Source organism: Osmerus mordax, chromosome 24 (genome assembly GCF_038355195.1).
Source record: "Osmerus mordax isolate fOsmMor3 chromosome 24, fOsmMor3.pri, whole genome shotgun sequence".
Classification (NCBI taxonomy): domain Eukaryota; kingdom Metazoa; phylum Chordata; class Actinopteri; order Osmeriformes; family Osmeridae; genus Osmerus; species Osmerus mordax.
The window spans coordinates 10,799,132-10,821,257 of NC_090073.1; the positions used below are offsets into that span (position 1 = coordinate 10,799,132).

Consider the following 22,126-nt stretch of genomic DNA (forward strand, 5'->3'; position numbering starts at 1 on the left):
GGAGCTTAATCAGGAGGAGATCATGTGCCTTGTTGTCTTTTTTGTAGACAAACTGATGATCGCTTGGTATTACTTGCTTAAAAACTGAATTGAAAAAATCGATGACATTTGTTTTTGCCTTTACTATCCAGTGTGCGTCTGTGTGCTTCCCTATTTTGACGGTCAACTCCCTGAGAGAGGTGGAGGAGGACACAAGATGTCTGATAACATACCTGGAACACTAGTAATACATAATCATAATTAATCATATTCACGTATAATGCCTTTTCCTCACCATTCAGCTGTGTTAGTACTGCAGTGACCAGCTGTAATAACCCATTCAGGACTGATCAGGGAGCCTCCACATTCATACACTTCGTAAGTAATCCAATTGATTTTCTTGACCTGTTCCACAACTACATGGTAGAGACGTTCAGTTGAAAGACAGTTTTTTCCACCAATGAGGCGCTTTTGAAGGTCATTAGATGTGACACCTGTGATAGAAGAATAGTTCATTCAAGTAAGCATAGTCTTGGCAGCATTAAAAGGCTTACATTTTTAAACCATATAATCCATAGAGGATATCTATCTCCTGTACTTTTGAAAATATACTAATAAATTACTGTTCTTAACTCTTTGCTAAAACTTGGCATGCTGCCATAGGTACTTGTTGCTGGCTGGCAGACTGGTTCGTCATACAACAGCACTACTATTGTGTTTTTATTAAAAACCCTATATGATTTTGTATTATCAAATATACAATGTCCCTTTTAATGTGCAAAAACATAATCGAGAAATGGGGACATGTGTTTCTAATTCAGTCTTCTTTAATTTATTGGGCTTCAAAAACTTTGAGTTACAAAAAAGATATGACATTGACATCCACTTTGTTGCTGACCTATCCATATACTGTAGCAACAAGGCTGAGCGACCAGCTGGTAGAAAGTTTTACCTTCAACCATGAAGAAGAGCAGAAGAATCCAAGGCTTCATGATCCACTTCAGATGAAGAAGATGTGCATCAGTGGCGTGTGCCTTCCACTTTTATACACATTTCATCCACCTTAAACTGACCAAATCACTATGTAGGCAAGGCTTATGAAAATAATAATGTAAATTGGGTTTTAGAAACAATAGCACCTATGTGAAGAAAGTAACTGTCACATCAACTGATAAGCATTTTACAATGCATTACATGCAAATTGGGAGACAAAGTAATAAAAGCAGAGCAAACTTTATATATATAACTGACTCACTGATAATGTGATGAGTTTCAATGGAATCCTATCATAGACTAGGCCTTGTGGTGCTAAACATAGTATAGGCCTACAGGTGAGACATGGTATAAACATAGTAGGGAGTCAGGTGGCTGAGCGATGAGGGAATCGGGCTAGTAATCCGAAGGTTGTATGCAGAACCGTTTGTTTGTTTGTTTGGTGTTGTGCCCAACGGGTTTAGCTGACTGTAATCATTTTTAAACTAATATTAACTACACCACCGTTATATTATTTGCAAATATTCGTATTCCTACAATAAAAAAAACTAATCAAATAAACGCCATGCGTAAAAACACCATCGAAGTAGCATTTTAACGGCTCTGACATAGAAATATTAGAACCACTATATTTATTAACACTAGACAGATTTATGTTAATAAAACAATACGAAAAGTATGAGTTCATTCTTTCAGAGGTCAGCTATTGAACTACCATACCAAATAGGCCTAGCAGATAACGCTGGATCCGTGGAACCTAACACGATCAATTCCTCAGAGGGAGGGAACAGAAATACTGAGTCCGGTCATAATTATCTTGTGAAGCATCTTTGAACAAAGCAGAAAGTAATTTTCGTATAGTGTTTTTGTCCCTCAATAGTCTTTCCGGTTTTGCGAATTCGGGTACAGAATAAGAGCATTAGCTGATATGTGCCATAAACGTGAATTGGCCAGGTTAGGTCCAGAAACACCTAAATCGCCAATCTCAGTTATGTAAAGGGATACACTAAATAGTCTCCCCACTAATGTTTAGGATACATTTACTAATACTGCTAACCCATTCTGATTCAATTTTCCTGTGTTAATCTCTCACAGAGCTGCTTTTCTCTGCAGCCAGCCACAGAGGCAACCATTAGTTCAACCATGTTTGTGAGTGAAAGCTGTAAGAAAAAGCCTCTAATACCGATGTTGACTATAAATATACCAGTAATTTTACATATTCTTATTTCTCTCGGTTAACTTTAACAGTAAAAATGACTTTTGTATTATGACCTTTTTATTTTGAAAAAAGGTTTGATGACTCAACCGGAAAAGGGATTCCTTATTGAGGCTGGCTGCTGCTTTGCAGAGGGAGGGGCTGCTGCTATATAGACGTAGTTATATATTAGAAACTGTATAACTCTGGCTGTTCTTCACGGGAATTGAGTGTCCTCGCTGAGATAGTCAAAGGTACGATCTTGTCATTGTACTTGTGTGCACATGTAAATAGTAACGTTATGTAGACAATCTTGCTGAAGTGAGTTGTTCGTTGCCTTTTGTATATAAAGTTAGCCGCGAAGCGAACTGCTTCTTGCCCTAGCAATTGAAACATTCTGTCAACTAAAGTAAATATTTCCTCCTGCGATTGAACGTCCCAGTGCAAAATGTTATCGTTGTAAGTTGTGGTGTTCCAAATAATTCAGTTAGAGAACCCGTATTTTTAAGAATTGGCCAACTCGTCCAGCATGTAAAGTATTGCCATTGCTCAATGTTGAACTTTCTCAGAAACATCAGTGGAGCTAAATCCTTCGATTAGCAGCTCCTGTACATTTCAACACGGTTTCGTGCTGCATGCATCTCCAAAAAATGGCCTGCTGGCTTTCCCTGGGGTTTGCTAACTCATCCGGTGTTATGACCACAAGGACAACATAACCCTTGGGAGGGCTGTAGGTTGTGTTTGTTAGACTGCAAGACTAGTCTTCCCCACCCCGTCACAACTGACTGGCTGAAAGAGGTTGAGAACTAGACCCACATTCTTCTGATCTAACCAACCTCCAAATTGGTACCTGTGACGCCACCAGACGTCAGGCATGGGCAGCACAGCGGAGGAGGAGGAGGCCAGATGTTTCCTGTCGAGGTTCGTGGAGGAGTTCCCTGTTCCCGTGGGCCCTGGGGTCCCCCTCCCCCTCGCCCCCCCCAGCCGACCCCCCACCCTGGATGAGCTGAGGGGGGACAGTCTGGACCTTGGCCTGCGCCTGTTGGCTGCCAGGTGTGTGTGTGTGTTTTGGTGTTCACAGAGAGCATTCCTCACATTCCTGCCTAGGGAAAGCAAGCTGATCCTCGCCTATCTCTGTCCCGCCCTCTACGAGTAGAGAAGGCTGTAGTGTCTCAGCCAATGGGAGGAGGGAGATGAGGGAGGCTGTAGTGTCTCAGCCAATGGGAGGAGGGAGATGAGGGAGGCTGTAGTGTCTCAGCCACTGGGAGGAGGGAGATGAGGGAGGATGTAGTGTCTCAGCCAATGAGAGGAAGGAGATGGGGAAAGGATAGAAACTTGGCATTGAGAGCTTTGGGAAGCTTTCTGTCAAATGTGAAAGATCTGTTTAGACCCAAACGTTCAGGCCAGAGAGGCTCACTACGCAGCAGAACATCATCTGTTCTTTTGGATATATTCCTGTGAGGTATTTCCTGTCGGCAAGACCTAATTTCCTGTCTGGAATCACCATTGTTATACCCACTTCCTGATTCTCCCCTCAGTGTTTCCCGTTCGACGCAGTTCTCTGGCAGTAGCAGAGTAATACAGACTTGTCATTACGCTGACGTACCGGCTAGATAAGGACCAAGGATTGTATAAAGAAGTGAATGTCATATATATTCCTAGTTAATTCATGTATTTGGCTAAACTCATACACAGGGAGCTAAAGTTACTAGATCTGTATTCTGCTCCCTTAATGTTCGACTATCACATCTCTAAAACAAACGTTTTACCTGGTGAGGTCTACATTTCCCCAGGCTTGTGTGCTTCTGTGTGTTTGACACCTTTCGTCTCATCCTGTTCTCTTCCACCCTGCTGTCTGGTCCAGGAAGGCCTAGTCTCATCCTGTTCTCTTCCACCCTGCTGTCTGGTCCAGGAAGGCCTAGTCTCATCCTGTTCTCTTCCACCCTGCTGTCTGGTCCAGGAAGGCCTAGTCTCATCCTGTTCTCTTCCACCCTGCTGTCTGGTCCAGGAAGGCCTAGTCTCATCCTGTTCTCTTCCACCCTGCTGTCTGGTCCAGGAAGGCCTAGTCTCATCCTGTTCTCTTCCACCCTGCTGTCTGGTCCAGGAAGGCCCCGGGGTCGCTGGCTGCTGCCCTGTGTGAGGCTGCGGTGTCAGAGCTCCTGAAGAGTGACCTTTCACCTCTCCACTGCCCCAAAGATGCCCAGCAGCAGGATGGAGAACAAGTATTATGTGAGTCCCAAACCCCTAATCCTGACCTCTAAGCCCCTTCCAAACCTCCACCTTGACAACCTCACCCTTCTCAACCTCCCCAACCACCCCAACCCTGACCTTATGTGAGTCCCTTGCCCCCTCCAGCTTGCGTTTCATAGTTGAGTGTCGTTGGCAGGATAAGCAAGCTAATCTCTAACCCAAATGTGTCTTCAGTGTGTAGTCAAATTTCTGTAAAAGCCTGATTTGGTTACGAGCAGAGAGACTGTTGTGTTCTTATCAATACTTTTAATTCACCATATTAATCCGTCCATGTTTTCTTGTGTTGGCTCAGAGCTCTGTGCTACACTACTCTTCATTTGACTACCCATGTCTGCCCTCTGGTAAACCACAATAATTCAGCTCTCTCCAGTGATGATCACTGAATAGCAGACTGTACCCATAACCCTCGTCCACAGAGCTGTAGCCCTAACTCTCGCCCTAACTCTCGCCCTAACTCTCGCCCTAACTCTCGCCCTAACTCTCGCCCTAACTCTCGTCCTAACCCTCGTCCTAACCCTCGTCCTAACTCTCGTCCTAACTCTCGTCCTAACTTTCAGTGCTCCATTCGGAGCCCGCCCAGCGTCTGTTCTTCAACAAGCTGCGGGAGGTGGGTGTGGCCTGGCACCAACGTCTCCCCGTCCTCCCCGAAGCCCCGCCCCTCGTCCCACTGTGCTCCGCTCACGCCATCAGGAACTCCCGCAGGAAGATGGAGGACCGCCATGTGGCGCTCGCCCACTTCAACCAGCTCCTCGGCCTTCAGGTATGATCTTCCCCAGGTCAGACGTGGTCAGGGTCAGAGTTAGGGTCAGGGTGTTTCATCTGCTCCATCCAGGGTGTCCCGGTAGCTCACCGGATAACTGAGCTAAGTAGAGCTATGTAGGCTGAGGCCTTACCGCAGCCACCTGGGTTTGAATCCAGCCTGGGCCCTTTGCTGCATGTCTTCCCCTCTCTGTCTCGCCCTGCCTTTCCTGTCACACTTCAAACGGTCCAATAAAACTTAAAAAAGCCTTAAATGTATTTCTCAAACTTGCTGGGAGCTTGTTAGTGTCCTCAATACTGTGCTCTGCAGGACGGGACTGCTCGCCAGTACTACGCCGTGTTCGACGGGCACGGGGGCATGGACGCGGCCAACTACGCTGCCACCCACCTGCACGTGCTGCTGGGCCAGCAGGGGGCGCTGGCCTCGGACCCGGAAACTGCCTTCAAGGAGGCCTTCACACGCACAGACCACATGTTCAGAGGCAAAGCCAGGAGGGAGGTACGCTGCATAATAGCACCTGAACTAGCTGGGCATGTGTTTCCTGTGTTTCAGGGATGTATGTATTTTCATGCTGGGATGGGTTTTCTGGAGCAACAGGTTCATGGAGCAGATATGATTTAAGGGTCAGAAATGATTTAAGGGTCAGATGACACTGAGAAGGGCTGACTGTGCGTGGTGTTTGACTCGGTGTGTGTGTGTGTTTGACTCGGTGTGTGTGTGTGTTTGACTCGGTGTGTGTGTGTTCAGCGCCTGCGTAGCGGCAGTACGGGCGTTGCCGTGCTCCTGCAGGGCGAGGCTCTGACGGTGGCCTGGCTGGGAGACTCTCAGGCCCTGCTGGTGAGGGGGGGGCAGGCCGTCACCCTCATGGACCCACACAAGCCTGAGAGAGAGGTGAGACACACACACACACACACACAAGCCTGAGAGAGAGGTGAGACACACACAAGCCTGAGAGAGAGGTGAGACACACACACACACACACACACAAGCCTGAGAGAGAGGTGAGACACACACACACACACACAAGCCTGAGAGAGAGGTGAGACACACACACACACACACAAGCCTGAGAGAGAGGTGAGACACACACACACACACACACACAAGCCTGAGAGAGAGGTGAGACACACACACACACAAGCCTGAGAGAGAGGTGAGACACACACACACACACACACACACAAACACACACAAGCCTGAGAGAGAGGTGAGACACACACACACACAAGCCTGAGAGAGAGGTGAGACACACACACACACACACAAGCCTGAGAGAGCTGAGACACACACACACACTCTCCTTCCCTGTGTTACAGTTAGGCTGCTGTATATGTGGGATTCTGTTACAACATGAATACAACCTACAGTGGCCCTCCATTCAGTGTCTCCTCCTCCCTCTCTGAATGCCATCTCTCTATCCTCCCCTCCCTCCCTCCACCCCTCCCTCTCCCTCCCTCCCTCCTCCCGTGCCCAGGACGAGAGGGAGAGGATCGAGGGGCTGGGCGGCTGCATCACCTTCATGGGCTGCTGGCGTGTCAACGGCACGTACGCCGTCTCCAGGGCCATCGGTCAGTAGCGTCACATGTAGTCTGTGTTCCGTATCACAGGACCGTGTGTCCAAACTTCAGAGAAATGTTGTGGTTTGTATTGTTCGGATATCACTGCTAGGTGCCACACCTAGAGGTTTGCTTTTGTAACAAGCATCATAATTGCTGTTCGACATGGCTGGACCCTTCTCTCTGTGAGGATCCTGACTCCTGTCTCTCTGCAGGGGACTTTGACCAGAAGCCGTACGTGTCCGGAGATGCTGACTGCTCGTCCACACGGCTGACCGGCAATGAGGACTATGTTCTCCTGGCGTGCGATGGCTTCTTTGACACCGTGAGTTCAGAAGAAGTCCCGCAACTGGTCCTTGGGGCGCTCCGCAAGCACAGGGAGCCCCTGGAGGGGGAGGAGCCTCAGGGGGAGGAGCCTAGGGGGGAAGGGGAGGAGCCTCGGGGCCTGTTGGGCGAGGACGTGGCCCGGCAGCTGGTGGCTCATGCCAAGGCTGCCGGCTCCAGTGACAACATCACCGTCATGGTGGTGTTCCTGCGCTCGCCTGAACTGCTGCTGGTGGGAGGGGCCCAAGACTCCAACTCCCAGGATGCACAGGGGCAGTGAGTCAGGAAGACCACTACCCTATCAGCACAAAGGCACTTGAAAACTAAAACGGAAGGTTGTGTATGATGTGCTGGTGCCAAACTACTGACGCGCTAAAAAATGTAGTTGTGCTACATGTGGACAACTAACAGACTACTGAAGCTAATATCGTGGTAAAACTAAACTTAACACAACCTATTTTTGTTGTGACACCTTCAGTGATGCATGCAAAACTGATCAGATTTGACCAGTGTTAATAACAGGACGTTGGCAGCTTTATCACTGGCCTTCTGCCTTTTCCATTTTTCTCTTTTTTCTCACTGTTACAAACGAATAGCGATCTCTGTGCCATATCCTCCAGTTGCTGAAGGAACAGTTTAATGAGCTGAAAGAGAAGCTCTGTGGTGTGTTATGATTATTTAACAATCACAGCTATGGGGTCTCTTAACCACATTGTGTTTCCCAACATGTGACCTCACATTCGTAGGTGCCGTAAAGAAACGTTTATATTCATGTCTCAAACCTGGCATCACAAAAGCCTGCAGAGCCGGGCCTGTAGCTAGCGGCAGAGCCGGGCCTGTAGCTAGCGGCAGAGCCGGGCCTGTAGCTAGCGGCAGAGCCGGGCCTGTAGCTAGCGGCAGAGCCGGGCCTGTAGCTAGCGGCAGAGCCGGGCCTGTAGCTAGCGGCAGAACCGGGCCTGTAGCTAGCACGCAGGAACTGTGCATCAGTTTTGTTGATCGTCTCATGCTCCTCTCCCACACACCCACAGAGCAGAATCAGTGTTATAAAATGTCTGCTCTATGATTGGTTGGAGATGGCAGTCCAAGATGGTGTTCGTATTGTGCTCAGCCTTTAGGATGGTTCACTTGGTGCAAACTGTCTCTGGAGTTTTTTGTGTCTGCCTGCTAGTTGTGGAAGTGTAGTTGTGATCTGTCAATTTCAGCCATGTTTTATCCTGTCTAGGTCCTCTGTGTCTTTATGACAGGATCACGCATGTGTTCATGTGAGAGGTCAAAGTGAAATTGTGTTGTGTTCAGCACTTAGTAACTAGCTGTGACATGATTGCATCATGGTATGTTAATGATTTAAAATTCCTAATTTTATACATTTTCTTGATTCTTAACTGACAGTATTATTGTTTCCTGTTAAGTGTTTCCATTATCATCGTACAGTAACGTCAGGGCACCTCGCTTGATGACAGCTCATTTTCATACTGTTTTGTACCCTCCTGCCATACTCCTTGTAGTTTTATGACATTTAGCACTGTATTAAACATTTGTATTTACATTTCCAAGATTTAACATCTCATCTCTCACTATGTCATCTTTAAGTCGACCTGGCTACTGCACAGTTTCAGTGGTAATGTTTCATTTATTGAGTAATAAGCAGTAACAGACCACAGACTCAAAGCATTGTCCACCAACCAAAATGATGGTTGTGGTTTTACATGTCAGCATTTTAGGCCACGTTGAGCAGCTCAGAAGTTTTATTTATGTCACAGCGCCACCTAGGGTCAGCTAGTGGTATTACTCTCATCGCCACTACAGACCCAGCTGCCCACCAGCTCAGGACTGACGACAGCTACAGAGCCACACACCTCTGAATGGAATAAGATTAACAATATGATAATAAAAGGTTTTGTTTATTAGGCCCCAAACAGGTCTTTCTGATACAGAAAGGTTGTTTCTTTTAAAAACTAATGATAAAAACGCAGCACTGTAATAAAACCCTGTCTTATGATACCACACTGCCCCTGTGGACATGACATGCACTCACTAAAACATTTCCTCTCTGGGGAAGTCAAACTATGCTGAGAAATATCTTTATAATGTAAAACGTAATTCAGCACAGAGACTCCCGGTGTCTCGTATGTTACAGTGCCTAACAGAGTCTCGCGGTGTTTAATATACCATCATTTAATGATCAATTCTTTCCTTATCCATACTTGCGGTTTCTCCAAATTCCAAAAAATTTAAAACAAAAACTGTTAACAGAAATACATTGTTTAATAGAAAAGCTCAACATACACAGTATTTACAAAGTGGAATCTTTAACGACACTAAACTGTACATATTTACATGTTTTGCTCAGTGATACAACCACAGTATGTTTTGTAAACCACAAACAAAGTTACTTTTGTTCATATTTGGATTAAGATTATCAGTGAATATCAGTACACCCTCGTCAGTTTGTCCTCCTCAGGTCCAGCTCACAAAGAAGGTGTCTGAGTTCCTAAAACCGAACTCCTAAAAAAAGGAATAACAAAGATTACAACGTTATTGTACTTTGCTAGAAGCCGATTAAAGCATAAAAACCAACTGTCTGAGGGTGTGAGTAAAGTTTTTAACTGTAGGTTATTGGGATTGACTAGTCATTAACCTCACCTGTTCCTCATGGCTTTCTGCAGTAAGTTCTTGGCCATCTGAGACTCGGGATTCAGGCAGACTTTCCCTCCTTTTTTCAAGAAGATTCTGAACATACAGGACAGAGACAGTTAGACGCTGAGGAAGCTATTACACACACACCGCACTGTTGTTGGTGAAGCAGTAGCCCTCTTTGTGTTATAATAATGTTACATATACATTTGTTTGGGGTTTACATATTTGTTTTATACTGGCACCGGCTACGTCATTTATTGACGGTTCCTCAGTAGGGGCGGAGCTATACCTTTAACTGTGTGACGTAGGTCAAACGGAGGAGAGCGTGTGTTTTTTTAATTTTATGTTACAGCGGGAAGACACTTTCGGTGTTTTGGTGGGCTTCTTAATAAAGATGTACCACAGGTCTGATATTATGCCAGATAGGAGGAAAGAGAGATGCTCTGGGCGTCTAACTCGAAGACTAATAGGGAGGATTGACGGAACTGTACGGTCTCAACATAATTCACCACACCTGGGAAGTTTTCACTGCACCTCGCGTCACAGTTTTAGTTTTTTCACGGGTCACACCTTCACGTAGCCCACGCTACACGTTTACTACTTTCATTTTTGTTCAAAAATACTAAAAATAATTGTACTAAAATATAAACGAACAATGAGCAAGACTGGAAAACTCTGGGGCTTTTCGCAGGTGACCGAAAGGACGTTACAGGCCGTCCTTGCTTCGCGGGACTGGAAGGTAATTAAACCTCGCCTCTGTGGTAAATCGTCAGATGCCAAACCGGTCTTTTCTTTCGTGGGAAAGTTATTTTCTATTATTAGTAGGATACAACCTCACATTAAAATACACACCAAACAGGTACAATTGCCGTACAGTAGTAGTCAGCACAGTAGTCAGCATCCCACACAATATAACTGAACAAACTGAACATGATTGGATTCAATTCAATCTTATTGTTGATTGTATTCTACATTGAATTGAATCCAATCATGTTAAATTGTCGAGCCTGTCCGTCTCCGTGCTCTCCTATCTACACACACACGTGTCATCAATCTCAGTTCCAGGTTACACAGCACAACACGCAGTGATGTTGGTATGTTTACATTACACACGTACATCATCTCCAGCTGAGGACAGTAGCTGCTGGGCGCGTGGAACTCCAGCTTCACCACGAGCCTATGGTTCACGCGGTCAACTCCTTTATCCTGGCAGAAGCATTTCGTGACGTTACTTCTTCTACCTGTGGAGAAAGTATTTTTAATTTATAAAACTTTAAAAAAACTTTAAACAAAAATGGTAATCATGAACATTTAACAAATTAATACTATCCTAATATGACCTACAAAGCCCTTAAATACATATTTAACGTTGTCAGCCATCGTGTGTGTGAAAATGTAGCTTGTTTGATTGTCTGTACAGTAGTACCTTTTGTTAGTGTATTCATGAAAAATGCATAACCTCCATGACCATCATCTGAACGAATCATTCAAATTCACATTCATGCCTATAATACTGGGTTTGCAAGTTCTTTACAATGCAGTTAGCTTTTGAAGTGAAGAGATCTTACCTTCGACATGAGCAACGAGGATGCATGCAAGGATGACCAGTGTGACTGACTGCATAGTGCTGTCAATGGATGATTGTCCTGGTCTGGGTAGCTGGAGTGATGAGAGAGGGATGATTGTCCTGGTCTGGGTAGCTGGAGTGATGAGAGAGGGATGATTGTCCTGGTCTGGGTAGCTGGAGTGATGAGAGAAGGAGAGGACTGCTGGTATTTATGTGCTTACTCTGCCACACAGTCTATAGACCTTCCCCTTTTCCTGCAGGAGCGTGTCTTCTCCTTTCTCACACACACACACACACACACACACACACACACACACACACACACTAATTTCCAAGAAAACACGCTTCTAGAGGAAAAATAAAACATGAAACTTTCTGAACTACATAAAAGAATTATGTAGTTCAGAAAGGACACCTTAAATGGGAAAGCTAGAAGACAGAAATAATAGACAGACCTACTGAAACCAATGTCAACACAACTACTAACCCTAATCCTAATGTATACTTGGGGAATATTATGAAAATGCATGTTGCATGGACAATATATAACAATTTAGTACCCATTCTGCAGAATATAAGCTAAATAAGAAACACAAACAATTTATTTTCCAGAAATCCATGACCTTTAGAAACAGTAGGAGCTAAAGCAGGAATGTGTACAGTGTGTATATATACTGTACTTCACACTGTATGCTGTTCTAACTCCAGTTCATTGTTTTCCTGCTACAAAGTGAAGACGTATCTTGGTTTACCTTATTGCTGTGAAAGTACCAAGTCAATGAATTCAATTGCCAAGTACAAGTTCAGTATAAGTGATAAAGTAATCATTAGTTGTAATCTTCAATTATTGTTAATTGAACAGTGGTTAATGACGGACCTCTTCAAAAGTATAAGTAGTTTGCCTCAGAGCTTGTGTTCCCTGGACAGAGTGATTTCTTGTAAATGGCAATGTCCTTTCAGACAGAAACGTTTGTGGAAGCCGTGGAAGCTCTTGAGAATGTAGTTTCACTTCTTCAATTGGCTTTGTATCCTAATACATCGCGTGCCAGTCTCGTTTAAAAATAAATAAATAAATGAATCAAAGCTTTTTTTGTTCAGTTTCACTTTCCCATGGCCATCGGATTTACAGGAAATCTGAGATGATTAGGCTAATTTTACATTAATTCAGCATTGTCCCTAGCTCTACACAAATGAATAATCATACTAAAGTATGAGGTTATGTGCATGTTTTGAATGCGCGTATTGTGGTCAATTAATAGTTCATAACATTTGAAAGGTTAATGCTGTGTTCACACCAAACCCAAAGCGAATTATTCACGCGGTGAAATTACATGTACTTAAGTCAATGCAAACACGCAAATGAGGCGAATTTGCGTGTTTGCATTGACTTTACATGTAATCTCGACGCGCAAATAAGCATAAGGCATTAATAGTCAGTCATAACTACCATTTTAATGTATATAAACATGTAGATGAAATGATAGAAAGTGTGTTTTTTGGAGAAGGGGCATCTTGTAAATGTTCTGGAGTGCCACTGGGTTCCGGAGTGACGTAGAAAAAACGCTCCTTTAAATGGATCAAAGAATAACAATGAACACTGGATCAATGTGTGTCCAGTTTCTAAAAAAAGAAAAGGGGAAAAAAGGTTTGGCTACTCTTCTTTTAAGAGGATGCAGTTCTCAGAAATGAAAGTGCTTCCCAAGAGGACATGATGAAATGGCTAATAAACCTGATGGGGGGGAATCCCCAGACCTCCCTTACTTGTACACAGATGGTATAAATTCACTCCTCCTCTGACTTCACCACACACTGCTGATCTGAGCTGCAAACACACCCACTGAAGAAGTACTGTCATGGCCGACACTATGAAGACAGCGGTCCTGCTCCTGGTTTCCAGTCTGATCCTAGTACAAGGTAATACTTCAGAATTAATATTAGTCAAATTCAGCAGTTTACAAAGTTTTGTAAAGCTTGGTTCAAATGTTGTTTTTGTGAGATATCATCAGTGTAATTGGGACTGTAATTAATAAAAGTGTCTTAGAGAGAAATTCACCTTGCATGTTTGCCTGCTTTAGCATAAGTTTAATACCTAAAGTCCTTTAAAATGTAATGTTGGTGTTGCCCAGGGCGGCTGGGTGGTCTCCAGGGTAAGTGCTTGTGCCAGGATGACGCCAGGCGGATCAACCCAAAGCTAGTGACCCAGGTGAAGGTGCACCCCTCCAGCCTCTTCTGCCCACGCAAGGAGGTCATGTAAGTAGAAACTCTAGATTTTGGTCAAATATATTATTATTATTAAAAAACCATTGTGAGTGTGACATTACATTTGGGGGTGTGGGTGGGGAGGGGGGGGGGCCTACATGAACTGAAGGATGAGGGTTCAGGTATACTTTGTTTTAATAGCAGCTTGTCTGTTTTCAGTGTGACTCTGAAGAATGGAACAAGAAAGTGTCTGAACCCAGAGTCTAAGTTTGCCAAGTTCATTGAAGACAAATACAACCCTTAAGAGAACACGGGTAAGAATGATATAATCACACAAAGACAAACGATGGCTACGCTTATATTTCTATTCTATGTTATAGTAACATTTTATTGTAATTATATTGTCATGTTAATGTACTAAATTATGCTTCTTTTTATTCCTTAGATAAAAAACATTGTAGGAGAAAAAACATTGTAGCAGAAGGACTGTGTGTCCTGCGACCTACAGACTGGAGCAGCCTGAGGAGGGATGTGAGGATCTGGGAATCTGACCTTGACCAAAGTGCATTTGAGTTCATCATTGTACACTCTGCGTTCCGTGGGTTTCACTGGACAAGCACAAACTGTAAATGTCACCATGACTGACTGCTGTTCACCATCCCTGTCCTGCTGTTGGCATGCTTTGTGTCGCCTTGTGAGAATGTGAATGTCTGGTTATTTATATGTTTTCTGTGTGTCTTTTATATGCCTCTGTAACGCATCCTTGGGTGTGTGTAAGGTGCTGTTAAAGGAAGCATTTGAATGAGAAATTGATGTTTGTGTCATAAAAGTATTGTGTTTTACTTGGCCAGTATAGACTTTTGCACTTATTTAAATTATTGTGTTTTTATTATTGTCATCATATGTTTGTCATTGTAGACTTGGACTCTTTATAAATAGTCAACATGTACAACTAAATAAATAAACTGTTCACTTTCTGTTACATTCAGTTTCTTCTAGTGTTTTTTATATTCACTGCCAACATTAGTCTAATTTTAGATGTCCCTAGTACATTATATTATACTTGCAAGTAGCGCCCTCTCGTGTTCGCTGGAGGCTGAAGCCCCCTACCCTCTGACTTCATCACTACTGTGTCAGTGGGTATGTTCGACTTCCTGCAGCGCCGGCAGTGCCGACAGCCGTGAATGCCATTGGCTGCTTCAAGTCAGCCGGCTACCGGCTGTCAGCGCCGCCTGCGCTGCAGGAAGTCGAACATACCCACTGACTTCATCCATGTGACCGAAATCCCCGTCTGGAGTTTCCCTGGGTCAGGAAGCCCCCCCTGCTCCCCCCCTGATCCTGTAGTAGAGGAGGAAAGCAGCTCTGCTACACTTCAGTACCACTTGATCTTCTGAGAAGTGAGAACCTTCCACCATGAGAGCTCTTGTTGTCGTCCTGCTGTTGGCCACATTGATGATCTCAATACAAGGTAAGATATATTTTATGTGTAAGTAATGTGAGGAAGATTGATTTATATTGCTCAATTATAAGAAATTATCCGCAGCAATAAGTAACATTTATTGACTGAAATATAACGGAATAGCTTTATCTGAAGGTGCCATAATATATCATACAGTATTCTTAAGTATAAGGTAGAATAACATCAAGGTAAAATGTATGTGTAATATTTATTTAATGAAAGTATTGCATGTAATTATGATTACTTCTCATAGCTGGTGTCTTAACTTGCTGGGTGCTGATAGACAGTTATACATATGTATATTATACATATGTATATTATATGTGATTAACTGTGATTGCTATTGTTGGTCAGCCTTGCCGGTCCATGGAGGAGGGCGATGCCTCTGTACTCGTACACTCCTCCGCCGAGTGCGGAGCAAGAACATCCTGAACCGCAGGGTCTTCCAGCCCAGCCTGTGGTGCGACCACAGCGAGATAGTGTGAGTCACTCGTCTTCATTCAAACACAGTACGTTTGTGACAGAAGTCTTCACCTGTCTTATTTGATCCTTTCCACAGACTGCAGTTGATCAAACCATCCATCAAAGTGTGCCTGAACCCAAATTCTGACCAGGGAAAAGAATTCTTGAAGAAGTGGTCAGCGGGATGGTATTAGAGGCAGGAGGCAGGGGCGAGGAGGAGGCAGGGGAGGAGGAACAGAGTTCTCCTATAAAGGCTTTAGTGGTTATATGAATGAATGGTTGTGTGAAGCCAGGATGGATAAGAGAGGGTTTTTGGTTTACATGTGTGTTTTTTTCTGCAATGTAATGTTGTAGTTGAGATGTTATTGTTGCAACATTGTTCACTGTGCCTGGTAGCTGAGACAGACCATTCCTTGACTCTGACCACCTAAATACTGTTAGAACACTTCTGTTTGTTCATCTTCTGCAGTATGGATTATTTGTATGTTACTGTTGGTGTCTGTCTGGTCATGGTTGTTCTGGTACTTTTCTGTTCAGCAGAAAAACAAACTAGTCCTGAAGAATGATGGTGCCTGAACAAATTGTGTCGTCCTGTGTCGTCTCTCTGCCTGTGTCGTCTCTGCCTGTGTCGCCTCCCTTCCTGTGTCGTCTCTGCCTGTGTCGTCTCTGCCTGTGTCGTCTCTGCCTGTGTCGTCTCCCTTCCTGTGTCGTCTCCCTTCCTGTGTCGTCTCTGCCTGTGTCGTCTCTGCCTGTGTCGTCTCCCTTCCTGTGTCGCCTCCCTTCCTGTGTCGTCTCTGCCTGTGTCGTCTCTGCCTGTGTCGTCTCTGCCTGTGTCGTCTCCCTTCCTGTGTCGTCTCTGCCTGTGTCGTCTCTGCCTGTGTCGTCTCCCTTCCTGTGTCGTCTCCCTTCCTGTGTCGTCTCTGCCTGTGTCGTCTCTGCCTGTGTCGTCTCCCTTCCTGTGTCGCCTCCCTTCCTGTGTCGTCTCTGCCTGTGTCGTCTCCCTTCCTGTGTCGTCTCTGCCTGTGTCGTCTCCCTTCCTGTGTCGTCTCTGCCTGTGTCGTCTCTGCCTGTGTCGTCTCTGCCTGTGTCGTCTCTGCCTGTGTCGTCTCCCTTCCTGTGTCGTCTCTGCCTGTGTCGTCTCCCTTCCTGTGTCGTCTCTGCCTGTGTCGTTTCTGCCTGTGTCGTCTCTGCCTGTGTCGTCTCCATTTACATTTTAAATGTATTCATTTAGCAGACGCTTTTATCCAAAGCGACTTCCAATAGAGAGCTTTACAAAAGTGCATAGGTCACTGATCATAACAACGAGATAGAAATCCAAGTTTCCAACTCATGTATTTAAGCACGGCTGAGAGACAGAGTTTTCACTCATGCCATCAGTTTGTCTTGAACTGATTGTTTTATCCGGGCCGCTCGACTAATAAACAAGTCAAGTCCTTTCCTTTGTGGTGACTCCTTCCGGCCTGCCTTCTCCATCCTATCAGTCTCTCAATAAGAGTCATTGTGTTCCTGGAGGAAACTAACATCAGGTCCAGCAAATCATTCATAAGTACCGTTGTCTCTCTTCCTGTGTCATCTCTCTTCCTGTGTTGTCTCTGCCTGACTTTAACCAGGGTTATAAACTCAAGAGATTTCCTTATTTTAAGGCTAAGAGAATGTTCTGGTGAGTGACACACTTTAAGAACCTGTTGCAACACAAGATTTACAAATTTAAAGGTACTTTCTTTTTTTAAGGGAGTTCCCCCAAAATGCTTCAACACATATGGTATGACCCTCTGAAAACATTCTCTTTCGCAAACAAACTTGGATTTACACAAACTTGGTTTGTCATTATCTTTGTATAGATTGAGTTGAACGGTTTTATCATAACCAAAACCACTTAACCCTCGTGTTATCTTCGGGTCATTCTGACCCATCAGTCGTTGTGACCCACCGTCGTATTGCGACAACTTCACCTCATACAAAAACAGTGAAGCATTTTCTTATGTATGGCTGTCTCAGACCCCCCACATTGCGAAGGTTAAAAGAAAATTATTTTTATTTGTTTTTGTATTGGGTAAAATTGGGTAAACACAACGATGGTTCGTTATGAACCTTTGGGTCATGTGACCCAAAAGCAGCACAAGGGGTTAAAAAACATGTACCATGAGGGGAAAAAAGATTTGAAAAATAAAAAAAGAAGTAAGTTATTGTAAAGATCAAGCAACAAATATAACAAAGGGAATTATTGAAAACAATAGAACATTTACATTGTCATTTAGCAGACGCTCTTATCCAGAGCGACTTACAGTAAGTACAGGGACATTCCCCCGAGGCAAGTAGGGTGAAGTTCCTTGCCCAAGGACACAACATCAGTTGGCATGACCGGGAATCGAGCTGGCAACCTTCGTATTACTAGCCCGATTCCCTCACCGCTCAGCCACCTGACTCCCTATAAAGTCATAAATAGTTTGGACAGCATTCGGATTGCGTCATAGGTGACAATGTCATAACAGGGGTATCCGGGACAACCCAGGCATTGTTTGACTGACATTAATCCCTTGAGAGCTCATTACGCGTTGTCATACTCATAGCATGAGTATTTCTATACTCTTTGCTCATAGTGAACACTAGAGGGGGCTACTTGCAAGTGTCAGAAGCTGAAAGATAAAAAAAAGTCCTGATTCTTTTTCAGGTCACATCACACAGCAAGGAAACCCCCTCTAGTCTCCTGCTCTGCATGTTTCTGAGACTCTACTGACAACTCTGTTAAACAATCTCAAACAGCACAACAACACACTCCTGAAGGGGCTGGTTCACCTGAATAGATTTGATCAGGTATTTTGAAACCCATATCCCAGAGAGTGTAATGTAGAGCATGTGTTCAGCACCTGTCAGGTGGGTATTACGGCCCCTCAGTAGGAGCCAGCAGCAGTGTGATCTGGTGGACAGCAAACCACAGCAAACCATTTGTCCCTTTTAAATATCCTGTACAAGGGCAGTTCATTTAGAATTATTTAATCAAATATAAACATATCAGAAAAATATTGAATTAAAGTTATAATACTTATTTTGAGACTTTAACGCATTGTAAACAACCAAGTCTATTATCAGGTGCTTACTGATCATTTATATATTCTACTGCCTTGCAGTAGGGTATCGTTTGGAAAAATGATATTTTGCGATGAACACATCCTAGCATTCCCCACTGCAGAGTATTTGCAGACTTCTCATAATGCAGCCTATTTAAAGCTGCAGGAGTGTGAAAGCCCTGTCTGAGGACATCTGAGTTTCCCCATCGTTACCTCAGGACTGTGTGCAGGGGTCTGGCTCGTCACCTCAGGACTGTGTGCTGGGGCCTGGCTCGTTACCTCAGGACTGTGCGCTGGGGTCTGGCTCGTTACCTCAGGACTGTGTGCTGGGGCCTGGCTTGTCACATCAGGAATGTGTGCTGGGGTCTGGCTAGTTACCTCAGGACTGTGTGCTGGGGCCTGGCTCGTCACCTCAGGACTGTGTGCTGGGGCCTGGCTCGTTACCTCAGGACTGTGTGCTGGGGCCTGGCTCGTTACCTCAGGACTGTGTGCTGGGGTCTGGCGTGGGCTCCAGTTCTCCAGGTGGGCGGCCGTGTTCTGGGTGAAGTTATGGAGCACAGGCGTTGATACACTTCAGTTGTCTTTGATACACTGGAAACCATAGTCAGAATAACATGTCTAATAGTTTCCAGTTAAGGCCCCCAGGCCCCGCGTGGCTTCTTGTGTGGGGAATGTTTCCTGAGAACAGTGCTGCCTCAGAGGAAGGGGATAGGGGAGGAGGAAACTGTTGCGAATACACGCATGCACAGACCAGAATGGCATACTTGGATAGGAAACTCATTCTGGTGACCTCTGACACATGCTTGTCACAGACAAACTGGTGTTGTCTGTGAGAGAGGGAGGGTGGTTGAGGTATTTTATTTGAGGGAGTTTGAGGGGGAACTAATACAGTGTTGACATGTTTATGTGATTTACATTAGCCGTTCAGTTGTCAGGTGGATTATGAGTTTAACAACTGACTTCATTCAGGTTTTGTTTTCCAGAGCTCTTAGGGCTGCAGGAGAGCCTGTGTTGCGAAGTTCAGGAGTGGCGTGTTCCAGTATGAAACTGGCATGTTCCCCTCACGGGGAAGTGCACTTCAGTTCTAGGAACATGCTTTCTATTCTAATTCTGGTGGTGGAGAAAGTGAACTCCTGGGTTTTCCTGTCTTGGTATTTTGGTCTGTTTGATAAATCAGCGGAATAGCTTGTCTGGCAAGCGCACTGATAACTGTCAGTTCTTTAAATATATTTGTTTTGTAGCATTTTTTATGCTTTACATTTACATTTAGTCATTTAGCAGACGCTCTTATCCAGAGTGACTTACAGTAAGTACAGGGACATTCCCCCGAGGCAAGTAGGGTGAAGTGCCTTGCCCAACACAACGTCATTTTGGGGAATGACAGGGAATCGAACCAGCAACCTTCTGATTACTAGCCTGATTCCCTAACCGCTCAGCCACCTGACTCCCGCTTTATTGGACAGTTTTAATTGAAGTGTGATAGGAAAGGGAGAGGGAGAGAGACGTGTAGCAAAGGGCCCAGGCTGGATTTGAACCCAGGTACGCGCATTTACCGGGTGAGCTACAGGGGCTCCCCATAACTGTCCCCATAACTGTCCAGCCTCTGTATCAGTCAAGTTGATAAGTACAGTGAAAACACAGCAGTTTCCCCACAGCATTGATGCAAATATCCTGCATCAACACTTTTGTAAGTGCCTTTATTCCAGTTTGTCTTAGAAACTACAGCTCACATTTTGACATTTGCTTCGAGCGTTAGTCACCTGCTGTTTCTCGGGTTGGTATCAAATGTGTGAAAGTGTTGCAGAACCCCACTGCTCATGAGACGTATGTCTGGGTTCCAACTGAAACCACTGAATGCGCAGGAAGTTGCTAAAAACATATGTCAGAACATTTCCCTTCTACCGCATTTTGTCTGCATCAAATAATAATTGAAAATGAATTTGTGTTGGGAAATTGTACCAAATTAACACTAAACAGCTAGCGTATGCCATCATCTTTCCACACATCAAGTTGCACAGATTCTCCCATTCTTCCTCCACTCCACATTGGTCAGGTTCCCCTTGAGGGGACGTGATGACCCAGACACACGTGTTGCTGCGTACCTGCATGTGCAGCAATCCCCCTCCACCATGCCCGGCTCCTCCACCAGCTCCTCCACCATGCCCAGCTCCTCCACCATGCCCGGCTCCTCCACCATGCCCAGCTCCTCCCTACTGTCTTCTGGATCGTTCCTACAGGACGTTGTTCATGCTCTGCAATGCAAAATCTATAATTGTGAAAAGTCTCTGGCTGTAATGTGCGTCTGGATCTCTGCTCCTCTGAGGGTTCTTCCATGTAACTCCAACTGAAACGGTAAATGAACTGCATTCATACAGTGCTTTTTCTACCTTATCAGCACTCAAAGCACTTTACATATTATTGCCTCTCATTCACACACTCACACACCGATGGAGGCCGAGGCGCTGGCCTGCCCAAATCAAATACAAGCTTAATTGAATTCAGATCAGGTGATTCGGCTAGGCCAGGTAAAAATGATCCGAATTTTTCTTCAATTAAGCTATTTTGCTTGCAAGAAAACCCCAGATTTGCGCCATAGGTTTGATGAAATTATAAATATACAGTTGATCCAAGTTATTAAGTTATATTAGGATGAACGGGAATTTGTGTGTGTAGACAATATTCAAAGTTGGGACCGGAGATGTCCTCCCCATAAATACACAAAACAGGATGTGGTTTTGTGGTCTGGTGGTTTTCAATAAAGTCAGCATGGACTCTGTCTCGCCCTTCCACTTTGCTGGGTTTGACTTTTACATCAAAGTTGGTATTTTCTGTTCCTGATTCGTTTTCTTTGAATCTGCCTCAAGTAAATCAAAACTGTGTCCCTGAGTTGTGACTCTGGGGTTTAAACAATATGACCGTATGCCCAGCAGAGATGGGAAGAAACAAAGTACTAATACTTTGTTACTGTACTTTAGTAGATTTCACAATAAACTTTTTACTTTCACTTCTTAAAATGTTTACACAAATATCTGTACTTTCTACTTCTTACATTTTCAAGCCAGGCTTGTTACTTTTGTTTTAATCTGTATTTGCAGGCATGATCTCTCTCCTCTCCTCACCTCTCCTTTCAGTGTGTGTGAAATAATAGTTGTGAAAAATGAATAACTGTGAATTTTAAGGGCATTTCTCTGAGTTTGGAAAGGTTGAAAAAAAAAAGGTTTGTTTGCGGTCAAAAACAATTCTAAACTAAATGTATCATGAACAATCCCGTAATTAGGGGAAAAGTCATTAATATCATTATTTGCACACTCACATACACAAACATGGTGGTCAGGTGGCTGAGCGGTTAGGGAATTGGGTTAGTAATCAGAAGGTTGCTGGTTCGATTCCTGGCCAGGCCTGGCCGTGCCGAATGACGTTGTGTCCTTGGGCAAAGGTACTTCACCCTACTTGCCTCAGGGGGAATGTACTTACTGTAAGTCGCTCTAGATAAGAGCATCTGCTAAATGACTAAATGTAATGTAAATGTAAACATAAATAATATGATCAAACCCTTACGGTAGGGGAAAGTTTCACAGCCCCCACTTCCCTGTTTTGAGCTATATAAACCCTGAGCATCTCGTCTCCCTCCACCTCCACGCTGACACCCAGCCTGCCTCCTGCCTGCCAGCCCAGAC

The 22,126-nt window shown here is 44.5% G+C and overlaps 4 protein-coding genes across 5 annotated transcripts; 3 read left to right on the top strand and 1 right to left on the bottom strand.

Annotated features, from left to right (window-relative positions):
* The first annotated feature begins 324 nt into the window (after positions 1-324).
* Positions 325-8,606, top strand: ppm1f (protein phosphatase, Mg2+/Mn2+ dependent, 1F). Of its 2 annotated transcripts, XM_067227972.1 has the most exons (10): positions 325-357; positions 2,068-2,134; positions 2,264-2,421; positions 3,040-3,220; positions 4,272-4,396; positions 4,975-5,177; positions 5,487-5,675; positions 5,925-6,068; positions 6,652-6,745; positions 6,949-8,606. In XM_067227972.1, exons 4-10 carry the CDS (start codon positions 3,042-3,044, stop codon positions 7,335-7,337), a joined length of 1,323 nt encoding a protein of 440 aa, XP_067084073.1. In that variant the 5' UTR covers positions 325-357; positions 2,068-2,134; positions 2,264-2,421; positions 3,040-3,041; the 3' UTR covers positions 7,338-8,606. The 2 variants fall into 2 exon arrangements, with proteins under 2 accessions (XP_067084073.1, XP_067084074.1); XM_067227973.1 differs by lacking the exons at positions 325-357; positions 2,068-2,134 and having other exon boundaries at positions 2,357-2,421; positions 3,033-3,220.
* Positions 8,607-9,338: 732 nt separating this feature from the next.
* LOC136932876 (C-X-C motif chemokine 11-6-like) lies at positions 9,339-11,483 on the bottom strand. Its single transcript, XM_067228174.1, has 4 exons — positions 11,263-11,483; positions 10,812-10,935; positions 9,701-9,787; positions 9,339-9,562 (listed from the first exon to the last, which is right to left on the bottom strand). Exons 1-4 carry the CDS (start codon positions 11,315-11,317, stop codon positions 9,526-9,528), a joined length of 303 nt encoding a protein of 100 aa, XP_067084275.1. The 5' UTR covers positions 11,318-11,483; the 3' UTR covers positions 9,339-9,525.
* A 1,209-nt stretch (positions 11,484-12,692) lies between these two features.
* On the top strand, positions 12,693-14,442 carry LOC136932877 (C-X-C motif chemokine 11-1-like). The gene is made up of 4 exons (XM_067228175.1): positions 12,693-13,175; positions 13,388-13,511; positions 13,680-13,774; positions 13,906-14,442. Exons 1-3 carry the CDS (start codon positions 13,115-13,117, stop codon positions 13,762-13,764), a joined length of 270 nt encoding a protein of 89 aa, XP_067084276.1. The 5' UTR covers positions 12,693-13,114; the 3' UTR covers positions 13,765-13,774; positions 13,906-14,442.
* A 399-nt stretch (positions 14,443-14,841) lies between these two features.
* Positions 14,842-16,170, top strand: LOC136932933 (C-X-C motif chemokine 9). The gene is made up of 3 exons (XM_067228250.1): positions 14,842-14,928; positions 15,274-15,400; positions 15,479-16,170. Exons 1-3 carry the CDS (start codon positions 14,874-14,876, stop codon positions 15,573-15,575), a joined length of 279 nt encoding a protein of 92 aa, XP_067084351.1. The 5' UTR covers positions 14,842-14,873; the 3' UTR covers positions 15,576-16,170.
* Positions 16,171-22,126: the final 5,956 nt, after the last annotated feature.